Source organism: Heloderma suspectum, chromosome 6 (assembly GCF_057233095.1).
Source record: "Heloderma suspectum isolate Gila_16-S chromosome 6, 16-S_ref, whole genome shotgun sequence".
NCBI lineage: Eukaryota > Metazoa > Chordata > Lepidosauria > Squamata > Helodermatidae > Heloderma > Heloderma suspectum.
Window position 1 is genome coordinate 101,978,117 of NC_139463.1, and position 15,916 is coordinate 101,994,032.

General features: G+C 47.1%; 1 protein-coding gene across 7 annotated transcripts in view; it reads right to left on the reverse strand.

Annotated features, from left to right (window-relative positions):
• EPN1 (epsin 1) overlaps window positions 1-15,916 on the reverse strand; it is a 36,094-nt gene that overhangs the window by 13,933 nt on the left and 6,245 nt on the right. For 5 of the 7 annotated variants that reach the window (XM_084805698.1, XM_084805696.1, XM_084805703.1 and 2 more), the window contains exons 1-2: window positions 9,226-9,551; window positions 8,533-8,782 (exon numbers count right to left, since the gene is read on the reverse strand). In XM_084805698.1, coding sequence (XP_084661824.1) covers window positions 8,533-8,782; window positions 9,226-9,453 — 478 coding nt within the window. In that variant the 5' untranslated portion in view covers window positions 9,454-9,551. Of the gene's footprint in view, window positions 1-8,532; window positions 8,783-9,225; window positions 9,742-15,916 lie in introns of those variants that run through there. The other 2 variants (XM_084805700.1, XM_084805701.1) reach the window with 2 other exon arrangements.

A 15,916-nucleotide genomic window follows, 5' to 3' on the forward strand; every position in this document is an offset into this window, starting at 1 on the left:
GAATATGTGGCACTTGTCTTGTTTCACATTTCTAGCAGTTATGACTGGGGGAAACAACATATGTAAGTGCTCAGGTAAAAACTCAGAAGTCAAAGTAGAGCTGGGCAGGGCTGCCAGACAATGGAATCTTTGCTCTCCAGATCTTGTCATCTTCCTCTGGGCCCTATATGCTATCCACCTCACGTTTCTGGGTTAACAATGTTTAAAGTTTTCCATCCATTTTTTCCCCTTTTTGCCCCTTATGCCTGGAATGCACCTGCATGATGCCACTTTCCTTAAATCTGTCCTCAAAATTCAGATTTTCTGTGAAGCCTTTGGCACAATCCGCTAGTCCCCATATTCTACGGCAGCCTTCTTCCAACCTGGCGCTTTCCAGATGGGTTGGGCTACAACTCCAATCATCCCCAGCCAGCAAGAGCTAACACATCTGGAGGGTGCCAGGTTGGAGAAGGCTGCCCTACCATAACAAAGTATAAGTACATATAAATTAAATAAACACATATTCTTCCTCTATTTACTTGATTTTATTTCCCTCCTCTTCCTCTCTCCCCAACCCCCTGTTGAATTCTAGATTTCTAGCCCCTTCAGGGCAGGGTTCTGTCCACATTCTTTAAAAAATGTGTGTTTTAAATATTTGCTAGCTTTTAGATCTGCTAAGCTTTCACTTTGGCTTTATTCTGTTTTAAACTTTTAAAGGTTTTTATATTATGTTTTATTACATTGTTGTATTTTATGGCTTTAAGTTTTGTGAACAGGCCAGTGAACTTTGGGTATTGGTCAAGTATAGAAAGGTAATAAATAAATTAAAATAAAATATTGTACTTTGTAAAATACTATGCATGCTGATGGTGTAATAAAGAGATGATGATGATTATCATCATTATCATCTAATGTTACCTGCCCTGAACCACCAAGAAATTTATTCATTTATATTTATTTATTTATTTAATTTATATGCCGCCCTATAACAAAAGTTCTCAGGGCGGCTCACACAATAAAACAAGATATAATAATAGAAGTTTTAAAACTTGCAGAAAGTTGAACTCTGTGCCAAAGAAAGGAGGATGACATTGTGTCAGCTCAACAGATACCACATGAAGGTGTTCTGACTGCAGCACTGGGTTCTAATTTGGTCCACATCAGTTAACAGGACGCACAATAAGGAAAAATAAGCACTTCAGTTCAGCACAGGCTCGCCAAACTTTGGCAGAGATGGCTGGGGGTGGGTGGGAGCAGAGTTGAGACACGGAGAACTGTCTAGACATTGTGCCATGACCTGAATCCCAGCCTCTCCCCCGGCCCCGTTGCCCCCACTAGACTGACTGGCACCAATTGTCATCCCCCATTAGTGCATGGGAGCATGCAACTGCACAAGCAGTGTCATCAGAGTTCAGAAGCCAGCCATTGTAGAGAAGGAAGGAGTGGATGGAAGGAGAACAGTGGCTTTTCCCCCTAGAGTCAAGGCCACCACAGTATTTCCCCTACACCCCGACTCCCCCATGGGGCATGTTTTGCCAGGGTACAGTGACCTATTCTAGGGGAGTAGGGTATTATTTCTGCCAGATAATTCACTTATCTTCCTCTATAGCACAGACAGAGCAACAAAGACTTGTTCCCTCTCAAAGGAAGGTCCAGTAGGGAATTGCTGGGCCAGAGACATCCCTGGATTAGATACAGCTGCATCTCACTGGATCAAATTCTGCCAGTGAACAATAGAAAGAAAGCTTTCAAGTTCCATGCTGGCAGAATGGAAAGTTATTTTGCCTAATGGGAAATGTTCTGTGTAGCCAATGTTTGTATGGTCCTTGGCTTACAAGACGCTGATCTGACAAAACATACAGGGAAAAATCAAAAATAGAGTTTGGATTTCTCCCACATTTGCTCAATGACTGAATAGAACAAAAAATGGAATCTCTCTGATGTACTAAGACACGGGAAGGCAACTCTGCACCCTCCAGATTTTTTTACTACAACTCCCATCAGCCCCAGCTTGGCCAATGGTGCGAGTTGTACTCCAAAACATCCAGAGGGCACCAAGTCGCCTACCCCTATAATAAGGGGAATCACTAATGTAGTTTTCTCTGAATTCAGGACCAAGTCCAGTTTGTTTACTGAAGAAAGGAGGTATTTATGTTGCTGAACTGCCACTTACTGGGCTTCTGGGCCCCCCATTTCAGGCAGCTTCTGCATTGCCACATTAACCGGTTTGCTGGGCCTGGGTAAGGAGACACAGTCCCTAGGAAACAGCAGGATTGAGCCCCCACAAAAACCTTCAAGTATGCACCAAAGGCCAGTAGGCCCTGCAGTTGCTTAGCAACCATAGGGTGCTTATCACCAACCTTGGCCCATCAAAATGCCTGACAGGATATGAAGCTGTGACAGGCAGTGGTAGCAGATAAAGCAAATGTGGGCGACTTCAGGCAGTCTGGGAGCCAATGTCCAGCCCTTGGACCCTCTGGGGGGCACACTTCCACACTTCTGCTGCTACAGCGCCACCAAATGTTGTGGTGGCAGCACCCCCCCCCAGTAATTTCCCCCCAAATTAGGTTACAAAATGCTACGGAGACTCAAAAAGGCCATATTTAGCATGCAAACAAGCTAAATGTGGCACTTTTGAGTCTCTGTAGTGGTTTGCTGCCAAACTTTGGTGGCAAACCAATGGTTTATTTGCTGCTGCTGTGCGACAGCAGGGGCCATACTTGAGGCCATGGAGGGGCTGTCTGTTGCTTACCCCTGAGATAAAAGGATAAGAAACACGGTGTTGTCTGGAGAGCAGAGACGGGCTGTGATAGAGGAGAAGCGTGGGGAGAGGTGTCAGCCCTTAGGGAATCTGTCATCTTGGAACTATCCACAAAACCAGAGAGGCACACTTCTTGTAGGGCTGTCTAAAAAAGCTCAGGAGAGATTACAATCCCAGCATGAAAGTATACAGCCGCAGGCAGAATCCAGATCAGACTGATGCTGACTAAAAACAAAGGCTAAGCTCTCGATCATTTTATTTGTTTGCAGTTCCTTCTAACAGGAGGTTTGTTCCCCTATCTGCACCCACCAACCTGATAACATGCTAACATGCTGTCAGGGAAGTGAAGCCCTCTGAGAAACTCTCCACCCCTCAAATCCATGTCGTACTGACTCCTGCAGTCCTGCCCTAGACCCTACATATCAGCCTTCCCCAACCTTGTGTCCTCCAGATATGTTGGACTACAACCCTCACAATTCTCAAGGCCATGCTGGCTAACGGCTGTGGGAGTTATTGTCCAATACATCTGGAAGGCTGCTCCAGAATCAATGCTCAATGGATTCCAAACTACACAGGAGACTCCTGTGACTACCATTTGAGGAAGAAACATTTTATGAGTCCATCCAAGCTTCTGTTCCTGGACCTTGCCCTCTAAGGAAAGCCCAGGTGCAAAGGGTCAAAGGACATAGGTACCAAGTATTGCTGGTACTAGGGGAAAGTGGATGTAAATATGGAGCACAAACAGTGATGTGGATTTTCTGGAAAATTTTGATTTGGAACATTTTCCAATGCAAAGTAGGGTCATTTGCACAGAAATTTTTCAGTTTGCATCAGACATTATTCTGATGCCCTAGAGCAGAGCCTAGAGAAATCTAATTTAGCATGTTTATTTTACTTGTATTTAGTAAACAAAGCTAAAAAAAGTACCCCATGTTAAATTTCTGTCCCAATACGCCACGAGTACTTGAGCTGAAATATCTGAGGGAACAAATTAAAGCATACTTAATGTGATTTAAAAGTTACATTATGTACAAATTTTATTTGAATACTTCTAAAAATTTAAAGACAATAGCATGTACTTCCCTTATCTTGTTTGAATTCAAGAAAAAACCAAAGGTACTGAAATTGTTGAGACACTAATTAATTTTAGCAACCCAAACAATATGCTGACAACCACCTGTCTATTTCAACAGAGTTCAACTCTCTGCCACTAATGTTGCTGGGGCACTTTCAGTTTTGCAGTCACTATTTATTAGTTCCATTTCACTCTGAGGCACATATGCATTTCAATGACAGCAATATACTCTCTCACATATTTGCCAGGGATAATCACCTGAAAAACATTGATTACAGCTTTGAAACTGCAAATCTTGCCTAATATTGTATTTCCAGTGGGCATATACAGTACTGTGCAAAAGTCTTAGGCCACCACCAGCTTTGTTGTTTTAGCAAAGCTTTAATGACCATCCATAATTATTTTTCGGTCTCTGTATTAAGATACAAACAGAAAATACAGGAAATATGTACAGGCAAAAGTCAGTATTTAGTGTGACCTCCCTTGGCTCCAAGCACATCTTGAACTCTTTTGGGGAGACTATCCTGAAGTTTTCTGAAGTAATCTTCTGGTATATTATACCAGGCTTCTTTTAGCACTTCCCAGAGTTCTTCTTTAGATGTAGGTTGTCTTTTATTTATTTCTCTGTCCAGGTGATCCCATATTGCCTCTATAATATTCAGGTCTGGACTCTGTGGAGGCCAGTCCATGACTGTCAGTGTTTTATCAGCTGTTTTCTTCGCTAAATATGATTTCACTGCATTAGCAGTGTGCTTGGGATCGTTATCATGCTGAAAAATGAAACCATTCCCAATCAGGAGCTTTCCAGAAGGAATGGCATGATGAATTAAAACCTGTCTGTACTTTTCAGCATTCATGATCCCATCAATACGGACAAGATCGCCAACACCACTGGCAGAAATGCAGCCCCAAACCAGGACAGACCCTCCACCATGTTTCACTGAAGGCTGCAAGCACTCATTTGTCCATCTCTCTCCAACTCTTCTTCTCACATATTGTTGATGACTGGACCCCAAAATTTCAAACTTGGATTCATCACTCCATAATACTCTTTTCCACTGATCCTCATTCCAATCTTTGTTACAACCTTTCCACCCTGTTCCCCTTCCGCAAAAGTGGTTTCTTGGTTGCTACCCTTCCACGAAGACCATTCCTGGCCAGGCGCCTGCTGTTACTCTAGTGTAAGGGGAGGTTACACTAAATACTTGCCACTTTAGCCTATGGAAGCTGTTTTTTCTGATTTTTTTTTCTATTGTTGAATACTGCATACAAATTTCCTGTATTTTCTGGTTGTATTCTAATGAAGAGACTGAGAAATACTTATATATGGTCATTATACCATTGCTAAAACAACAAATCTAATGGTGGTCTAAGACTTTTGCACAGTACTGTACATTCAGTTATACTAATGAAGTTCTGAAACAGAAAACTTCCTGCAGAAAAGGAAAGCACTGGAATTTTTTGTTTTGGAATTTTTTCCACAGAATTTTGTTTGCCCCACATCCCTGAGGACAAATAGGTTGCCAAACTGGGATGGGGTGGTGGAAGAGAGACGACAATGGCAAAAAGAGAAATTGGACTTCTTATTTGCGTGGACAGTAGGATCAAGTCCTCTCAGGGAGTTAAGAAGCTGCCTTGTACAAGACCAGATTCTGTGTTCACCCAATATTGTCTACTCCAACCTTCACCAATGTGGTGCCCTCCAGATATTTTGGACTACACCTCCCATAACCCGACCATGCTGGCTGGGGCTGTAGTCCAAACCATCTGGAGGGCACCATGTTGAGAAAAGCTTGCCTGCTCTGACAAGCACTGGCAGCTCTCTCAGGGGCCTCAGGTTGAGAGAGCTTTGCCATCACCTGCTTCCTGACCCTTTTAACTGGAGATGCCTGGGATTGAACCCAGGCCCTTTGCACACAGAGCGTGCACTCCACCCCTGAGCTATGGCCCTTCTCTTTCTCAGACAGTATTAGAACTTGGGGTCATCCAATGTACCTCTTTGAAGTAGGAATTATTTTTAAAATAAAAAACAAATGCTCTCCACCCTTTCTCCTGGTTAGACTCTACCCCATCACCCCTTTTCTCAGCTGGACAGCCTGCCTTACTTCAGGCACTCTTGTCCCACTTCTCATAGCAGAGATCCCGATATACCAGGGTGTGTGCGGTATAGCTTCATAGCTTGTTTTAAGGATTCGTGGAATGGGGCAGGTCTTTCTCGTATTCATTGTTTTATTGTATTTCAATCAACGAGCATAGGGCGGTTTAAGTCTGGGCATAACATCAAGCTGGTCATGGGATTTCAGCATTGGATGCTGTTTTGGGTATTTCTCCAGAAGAAACGGTGGCAGATCGGATCCCTCTGAGTCCAGAATCAGGAGCCTCTAAATAGCGCTAGGATGAGACTCCAGAATGAGGATAAGAGGCAAAGCCCAAGCTCCTTCAGGATGAGCTGGAGCCCCTCGTTTGGGGGAGGAAATGTCCCCCCACCATATTACACATCTCCTAATGTTTAACAATTCCTCATATTTCTGCTGAGCAGCTTCAAATAGGAAGCAAAAGCTACTTCCATTTCCTTATCTTAACCTGCCCCACCAGGCGCTTTGCAAACAACTGTGGTGGAATTTGATCTAGGGGTTATTGACATGGAAAAGGGGCAGCAAGAGATCAAGGAGGCCTGTAACTCAGCCTTATGGCCTGGCGACTTGCCAAGCTCAGGAGGGAGGGGACACGGTTCCTCAGCTGTAGCTGTGCTAATATTAGGAATGAGCGGCTGTGCCCAGTGCTTCAGCAGGTCTCATTTCAAGAGAATGGACAGGAACAAGGCTGAGATGGGCACTGAACACCTTCATGGAAAAGCCCAAGGCAGGGAGGGAGCTTATGTTTTTTCTATTGCCAGCAAAGACAGACAGATTCCACTGGAGACAAGTGGTGAATTTAGATTTCTCAGACATCCACATAACACCACTCACCCCACCCCAGAACAATCCAGCTTCCTCACAGAAGCCAGCCTTTTGTGCATTGTTTCTTAACCTCTATGGCAGGGATGTGAAACCTCCTGCTCATGGGCCAAATTCAATTGTGCGGCGAAGACGACGGAGCAGTGAAGCCAGTGCCTCGGTGGGGAAAGCCCAAGTGGGGCAAAGCCAGCTACCCAACCAAGGCACCGTCTGGAGGGGTGCTCCTTCGGCCAGCACCTCAGTCAGGGAGCCTGGTGGGAAAAACCTGTGTAGAGTGAAGCTGCCTCCTCAACTGAGGTGCTGTCCAGAGGAGCTCTAGGCTGCGCTTTGGCTGGGGACCCAATGACGGGGCTCTGTCCTGATGTCATGGATAGGCCCCCAGTCCCTGACATTATCTGGCCTATGGAGTCCCAGGGGGAAATCCAGCCCCCAGACCCAAAGCGTTTCGACACTACTGCTCTATGGACACAACCAACTTCCATGTTTTGTTAGAAGTGGCTATATTTCCCAGGAAGTGATCCAGGGGCTGGAACAATCCAGCTTCCTAAAAGACTGTCAGGCGGTGTGAAAAATTAGTAATTTCTATTGCCCTTTTTTTTCATGAGGAAACTTGAAGTGGTGAACACCGGATTCCCAGTTGGTCTCCCATCCAGCTCCTGATGAGGCCCGGACCTGCTCATTTCAGCAAGCTTGCTGCTTTATGCGCCTTCAGACCATGCCCTGGACTGGGATCACCCAGCAGGCAAGAGTTTTGCAGATGAGGACAGTATACACTGAGATGGCGTGAAGCCATCACTTGGGGGCGGGGGGGAGGGAAGAGAGGCAGAACACCCCCCATGCTTCCTCAAGCTCTCCCTGAAGAGGTAGACTGGCAACAGCCCAATCTGCGACTGCCTTCCCCGAGCTGAGCCTGAGGTGGCAAGAGGCGATATATCGGACACACACACATGGAAGATCATTTTTGCTTTCCCTTAAAAATAAAACGATGAGCCAAAGCGTTTAACTGCAATTAAGACTGCTTCCAGGGATGGATTTGGCCGGTAGGCCACCATCAAAGCCCACCCTCCTCCAATCTGGTGCTCTCCAGATGTTGGACTTAAACTCCCAGCATTCCTGACCAGTGGCTATGCTAGTTGGGGCTGACAAGTGTTGAAGTCCAAAATACCTGGAGGGTGCCAGGATTCCTGCTTTGAAAGACCAGGATGACAGCAGCACCCTAAAGCCCAACCAATACACACAAACGCAATAGGGAGGAGTCCAGGGAGACCTTACTCACCCGCCCCTGTAACTGCATGTGCTTTCTACAGACGATATTTAAATGTATTCTTCTATTTATTGTGGTTTTACCCTGCCTTTCCTGCAAAGTGGTGGTGTGCACGGTTCTCCCCTGCCCATTTTATTCACACAACAACCCTGTAAAGTTGGGTAGGCTGAGAGACAGTGACTAGCCCAAAGAATTTTGTGGCTGAAGGGGGACCTGTACCCGAGTCTCCCAGGCTTCATCCAACAGTCTCACCACTATCTTACTCTGGCTTCGCATGGAGGAAGAGCTGCAGAACTGGACGCCCTGGAGAACTCTGTCGGCTAGATCAGGGGTGGGCAGAAAGGAGATCTCCAGATGTTTGGGACCACAACTCTCAGCACTCCTGATCATTGGCCCTTCTGGCAGGGGCTTCTGGGAGTTGAAGTCCAAAACATCTGGAGACCTACCTTCCACCCTGGACTGGACTGAATACCACGGGCTGGAAAGGAGCTCTCACCGGTTGCAGTCTGGGCCAGCTTCTCCTTGGTTTTGAGCGCATGGGCCCGCTCCTCTTTGAGGCGCTCATCATCCTTCAGGAGGGCCACCAGCTGCTTGGCCTTCTCCCGCACATTGACCCCCTGGTCTTTGCCATCACGGTCAACGTACTGGAAATCCTTGAGCGTCTGGATGGCATAGATGTTCTCCTTGCATTGCTGCGCCACCCGCTCTGAGCCCGTCTTGATCAGGTACTCCATCAGTGTCATGGCCTGGGAAAGAAGCGGGGAGAAAAGGGGCTTGCCTCCCACTTGGAACATAAGGGGCTAGAGCCAGAATCTCCGGTGCTCACATCATGCCTGGATACAGCTTTAGCCAAGAGACCCCCACCCTCACCCCCGCCGCCACTAACTGCCACTGCTGAGACCATTAGAGGGAGAGGAAGCAGCGGTCCCTCCATTGTGCCTGGACTCAGCCATCCCTCCTGCTACCAACTGCCCCTGAGGAGGACTTCGGAGGAAGAGAAAGCAGCAGCCCTTCCACTGTGTTTAGATCCAACTGCACGACCGGCTGAACTTTGCAACTAAGCATCTACTGCCCAGATTTGCTTCTTTTCCTCCTCCCTCCTCCTCCCTTGTCCTTTTGTGCCGCGCCTTTTAGACTGTAAGCCCACGCAGGGGACTGCCTCATTCCTTCTCTTAATCTCTCCCGTTACCTTATAGACGTGACGCCAATTCTTGCCATGGTCATTGAGACGCTTCCAGATCATGCTCATGATTTCGGAGAAGGCCACCACATTGTAGGTGAGGTCGGCGATTTCCGACATGAGGGAGCTGGAAGGGCCCCACGGGTCATTCGATGTGGCCTCCCGCACCTTGATCTCTGCCTCGGAGTAGTTGTGCACAATGTTCTTCATCTGGCGGCGCAACGAAGAAGTTGACATGGTGGCAGGTGGCGGGGAGAGCAGCCGTCCCTCTCCCCACAAACTTCCTCTCGGCGGCCTCAAGACGGGACTTGCTAATGTGGGAACAGGGGGCTCCTCAGGTCAACCCCCCTCCAAAAAACAAGGGATGCCTTAAGGTGGCGAGTCCCCAGATGGAACAGATCCCAGCCTGCTTCCCAACAAGGAACGAGACTGGCGCAGCTGCTCTTGTCACTCGGGCCGTTGTCCTCAGCGTGCCGCACACCCCCTCTGTGGCCACCTGGGCCTGGCAGCCATTCCGAGACACACCTGTAAAGACAGAGGAGAGAACCTGTATTTAAGGGAGTCATCAGCTGTCCCGTGCCTGCTTGGAATGGACTTGGGATGGGTCCAAACGGTGCATTTCTAAACTAGGAATCAGGCCCTGGAACCTGCTTTTAATTTGGCTCGCTTCCAGTGTGTGTATTTTTGCAACTGCATCAATAGTGCCTCCTGCTGAAGGGCTTAATAGAATCCAGGGCTTTATAGAATTGAGATGCTCTCCACCATGCTAATCTTTAAGTCCTGGACCAAGAGAAGATGAATTCTAGGGCCTGTGTGAACTAACCAGACCAACTGCATACATTTGTTTGTTCTGCAGACCAGCAAAGCTGTGCCCTTTTCTCAGACCAACAGAAGCCCTTCTCAGCCCCTTCCTCCTTCCTGAGAATTCTCCCCATCTTGCCCATTTGCTATCAAGCCTCTCAGCATAGCCTTGAGAGACAGAGACTTTAAAAGTGAACAAAACAGTAGTGGAGATACTCAGGAGGCCAAGCTTTACCTATATGCGGTGCAATAGCTAAAGACTGATGTCTAATTCTGGATCATAACACAGTTCCCCTGAGTCCAGCCCTTCAACAGGGGCCAACGACATGCCCTAGGCCAGCCCCCTTCAACCTGGTGCCCTCCAGATGTTTTGGACTACAACTCACAGCATCCCTGACCATTGGCCATGCTGGTTGGGGCTGCTGAGAGCTGTAGCGCAACTTATCAGGAGGGCACCAGGTTGGGGAAGCCTGGCTTAGGCCGGGTGGAGGAGGAATAAACACAGCCCTGAAAGCCATCCAGACTCCATTAGGTCCTTTTGCCTTCATAGCTACCTACTCCTGCTTCTCCCAGGCACTGCAGATTCAGGAAAAGAAAAGCTAGAAGAAAACTTATCTATCCACCCCCCAGTCTGATCCCTATCCACTGTCTTCTAGCTAGGTTTCTGTGACCAGGTCACCTTCGTCGTTGGAACGGTAAGAGAAATCTCAGCTTAAGGTCTTGACTTTGGCAGGACTCATTAGCGTCAAGCTACAGGACCAAGACCCAACGTCTCTCTTATAGACATACACTAATTTTACCTCTGAATCCTGCACTTCCTCCAAATAACTCAGGAGGGCATATGTGGTTCCCTCACAACAAACCTGTGAAGAAAGTTAGGCTGAGACACTGTGAATGGCCCAAAGTCAGTCCAGTAAGCTCTGCGGCTGAGCAGTGGATTGAACTGGGATCTAACCAGTCGACATACAGAAGTCTAACCACCACACTACACCAAGCTTCCTGTATCATATACTGCAACCTTCCCAAACCTGGTGCCCCCCAGATGTGTTGGACTACAACTACCATCATCCAACGTACTAGATTCAACTGTCTCCCTCTGCTCCTGCCGACTATGTGGAGTGTATCTGAGCATGCCAATAACTTATTTCCCTGCCCTCCTAGTAACCTTAGCCAACCCAATGCATCTGTGAGCTTGACGGGAAGGCTTCCAGGAAGGTTTGAGGTTAGATGTGCAAGTCATGGCATCTGTCCCAAAGCCATCTTCTACTTCCTGGAGCCCCTAACCCTGCTTGACTCCCAACATTCTTCAATGGGGAAAGGAAGGAAGCCGACATTTCTAAGGAATGAGTCATAGTGGCCAGTTTTTGGAAACTTCCTCCTTCCACCCCTTTCGGTCTTGCTCAATGCTGCTTCCAGCTCTAGCAACCTGAATCAGACACACCAACAGCAAACTGAACAAGAGGGAGAGAGGTCAACAGTGTTTCTCACATCACAGAACACTGACATCAAAGCAAGCAACACTGATTTCAGGGATTATGAGAGAAAGTGGATTTCCCCCCCTTAAGTGTCTAAGGGAGCAATCCTATCTGGATCGATGGTCACTTTTGAGCCCAGAGGCAACCACCTATCCAGTGCAGGGCGGGAGGAGTGGTGAGGAGCGGATCTCCTCCTCGCTCCCCCCCAACCGGCTTTCGTGGTTAGCCATGGGACCTAGCCGTGGGACCTCGGGGCGTGGGAAGCTGTGGCTGGACAACGCATAGGATATGTCGTACTGGCATTTCTGACTTCCCCGCCCCGCCCCCAGGAACACCCTGTTTTCGCCACTCCACACTGGTCTTATGAGCGTGGAGTGCGGGACTGATCCGCGCTGCCTATGAGGTGGCGTGGGAGGGGATGGGGGTCTGAGCGCAGGCTCCGAGGTTGGTTCCCAGGAACTGACCTATCCAATGGCCGCCTAGCTGCTGACTAGCAGCCATAGGATTGTGCCCTAATTTATTTAGTTATTATTTATTTTATTTATGTCCTGCCTTTCCACCAATGGCGGTCAAGGAAGCTAACAATAAAATACAGACTAAAAACAACAACCTTAATTAAAACATGATATTAAAACAAATAAGTTGAATTAAAAACATAATAAAATAAATAAACAGCACCCAAACAATTAAAAAACCCTTCAGCTTATATGTCAAAGGCCTGCCTGAATAAAGAATCTTTGGCTGCTGGTGGAAGGACAGCAGAGAGGTAGACAACCTAACCTTCCCTGGCAGGGAGTTCCAGAGCCTGGGAGCAGCCACCAAGAAGGTCCTGCCTTACATCCCCACCAAACATGCCTCTGATGGTGGCAGTACCAAGAGAAGGCCCTTCCATGAAGATCTTAAGACCCAGACAGGCTTGTATGAGATAAGGAGGTCTTTCAGGTAGCCCAGTCTCAAGTTGTATAGGGCGTTATAGGATGTAACTAGTGCTTTGAATTCTGCCCCGGAAACAAACTGGTAGCCAGTGAAGCTGTTGTAACAAGGAAGTCATGTGCTTACAATTTAGTAAAGGAAAGTTACTATAGCTGGAAGGAAAGGCTGTTCTAAATATTTTATTCTCCAGCCCGTTTGGGAAATATGGAGCAACCCATCATTACTGTAAGACATAACCATGGGTGTAAGAAACAAGACCAAAGACAAGGCCAATGTCCATCAGTGCTGTGGACAATCGCATAGAAAGAGATGTATTCACCATTACCTTCAGCTCAGCATTGACTGATTCCACTTCCCTGTGATCCTTCAACGTTAGAAGTGTGGTACAGTGGTTGGAGTGCTTATTCATTTATTACACTTATGCCAGCCTTTCCCAACCTGGTGCCCTCCAGATGTTTTGGACTAGCCCCCATCAGCCCCAGCCAGCATGGCCAAGAGTTCTGGGAGTCCAAAACATCTGGAGGGCACCAGGTTGGGGAAGGTGGATTTATATCCCTGGTTATTTCCTCCAAGGCAGTGCACATGGGGTTTTCTCTCCCTCGTTTGATCCTCACAGTTGTAGCCCAACACATCTGGAGGGATTCAGCTTGGCTTGAGACAGGATCAGTTCCAATAGGGGCTCCAGTGTTACACTCATATCAAACAGGCCCAGAATATGGGTTCATAAGATGCCCCAAGTCTCTCGGAAGGTAATGGTGTCCTTTTTCTTCTTCTTCATTCTCAAGGTAGCACTTCAGAGCTTCAAAGTGGTTTCTGTGCATTCCCTGTAGAGGTCCCTGCCCAATTACAGAATCGGCTGGCTGCCAAGGGGTGCCAGGTTTGAGAGCTCAGCCCTTTCAAACAGGCCTTAGAAGGCTTGCCTTTTTAGACGGGCTTGCTGTGATGAACAAGCCTATGGCTTGATTGAGCTTTATTGACTGCTACACAGTTCCCCCCTCAGGGCTGTCTGGGTTGGCTTTTTGATGTATTTGAGTTGTACTTTGTGGTTTAAAACCCTGTTCCTAACCTTGTACTGAAGGTACATAGGTAGGTAGGGATATACGTGTGTTGCTGGCTGGGTGCTGTAGACTGGGGAAGGCTGCCTTAAATAAAGGAAGCATTCCATAAGGTGCAAGCCAACAACTTTGCACTGGGCCAGAACCCCATCTCACTCCAACACTCTCTCAGAGATATCCCAAAGAATTTATCTGTGATAAAGGCTCTGCCCCCCCCCCCCCCGGCTCCTTATCAACTGCTGTCAAGGACAACAAAAGCCGCTTCTACAAAAAGAAAGGGTTTGAAAGTCTCCGGTTATAGATGCTCTTTCACCCAAATCGGTTTTAATCTAATTTCTTCCTTGTCCTTCCCTGCTCTCTTGCATCCTGCAACCAAAAAAGAGTAAGAACTGGCAAGAGGGCGGAATGATTATTTGGACAAAACAATTGCTCTGAGATCCTTCCCCACCCCGCTGTCTCATATTTGATCAAAAGTATTGAACAGTGAAAAATCATAGTTCTCTCAAGTCAAGTGATATTTGAGATTAATTGAAGGAAGGTATATCGCTTTTCTTGACCCAATGTAGAAAATAACTGGATGAATTTCAGGGAGGAATAAGTGTGCATTTATTGCTCAAGTCAAAATAAGGGGAACAATGCCATTATCAATAAAACAATCCCTTTACTGTAGACAGCAGGGTTTACAGTCCAATTAGGCCCCAGACTTTTCAAATTAACACATCGACTGACTGCAACAACCCTTGCAGCTCTGATCAAGGCCCTTGCAAGCTCTGCCACCTGCCTGAGACCCTGGGTGCTTCTGTCACTCAGAACAGGCAACATTGGGCTAGATGGCCCAGTCACAGCATAGTCATAGAATAGTAGGGTTGGAAGGGGCCTACGAGACCATTGAGTCCAACCCCAATGATTCGACTCTGTTTAAGACAGCTTCATATGGCGGTATGTGCAGAATCTGGCACATGACCCAGAACACAATACCTGTGCAGAACCCTGAGAGAACATCAGTGAGAGAGAGAGAGAGAGAGAGAGTGTGTGTGTGTGTGTATTTGTAAATAATGTCTAGACATCATGGAGCAACAGAGGTGCTGTTTCTGTGGGTTAGCATTTGGTACCATAAGCCAGCCCACCTCCCCTGCCCCCAAATCCACCTACTGGACTCCTTCTGTTCCCTTCCTCTTCAGCAACTTCCCCAGCCTGGTGCCCTCTGGATGTTTTGAATGACAACTCACAGCATTCCCGACCATTGGCCATACTGGCTGGGGCTGACGGGAGTTGAAGTCCAAAACATCTGGAAGTCACCAGGCTGGGGGGAGGCTACTCTAGTAACACCTTGACTGTATTACCTGTACTGAAGGCTACACCCCTATGTGCCAACATTTCCCTGATGATACTGCACTTTTGTGCAGACTTTAATTGTAAACTGCTTTAGGAGCTAATCCTGGCTGAATAGTGGGGCTATAGATATAATAAATAAAGAATGAGTGGCAATCCATATGAGCACACGCAAGGCCCAGAAGTGGCTTCTGTGCCTCACACCACCTTCCTCTCAGAGTCTCCGCTTAAAGCATGCCTCCCCATGCGCTTTGGTTGTGCATTTCTTCCACCAGCGCTATGCCCCTCATTGCACAAAAGGAAAACATATACAGACTAGGTTTTGTAAGAGCTGTGATGAAAATATAACGCTAACTGAACAGCTTTATGTGGGACTCGGACATTTACATGGGCATTTACATTGTAGATTGTTTTACATCGTAGATTGTTTTACATCCAGGTTTCCTTCCTGCAGAATATATTTTCCTCGCATGATAGACACAATGCTGACAAATTGCAGATGGGTGCGTTCCATAATAGCAAGTGGAGAAATTGGTACTGGATGAAGAATTGAATGTCCTCATAATCACAGCTTTCACATTTTTTGTTTTGTTTATAAAGTTTCTAATCCTCAAGGTTGAAGAGAGAAACTTGAAAGCGGGTGGGCAACACCTAAATAAAATCTCAGAATTTGCAAACATCCATTTGGATTTCCAGGGCCCTGCCTTGCTCCCAATCCACCTGATCAAGAGCAGAAGCAGAATTATTCAAAAGCCAGTGCAGTGGCTCAACTGTTGAATTTGTATGCGAGACACGCCAAGTTAAACTTACTAGAAAGTTGTGAGCAAGTCACTCCCTCTGAGCCTAAACTATCCCATATGGCTAAGCCAGGGGTGGGAAACTAGTGGCCCTCCAGATGTTTTGGCCTACAGTGCCCATCATCCCTTACCATTGGCTATACTAGCTAGAGCTGATAGAGGTTGTAAGGCAAAACATCTGGAAGGCCACAAACTGCCTACTCCTGGGCTAAACATTGCTCTGCGGTCCTTAGAGGAAGGGAAGGATATACATGATGACACAAACAAGCATATACAAGAATAAAAACACCCTTAATGCCTCCAGAAA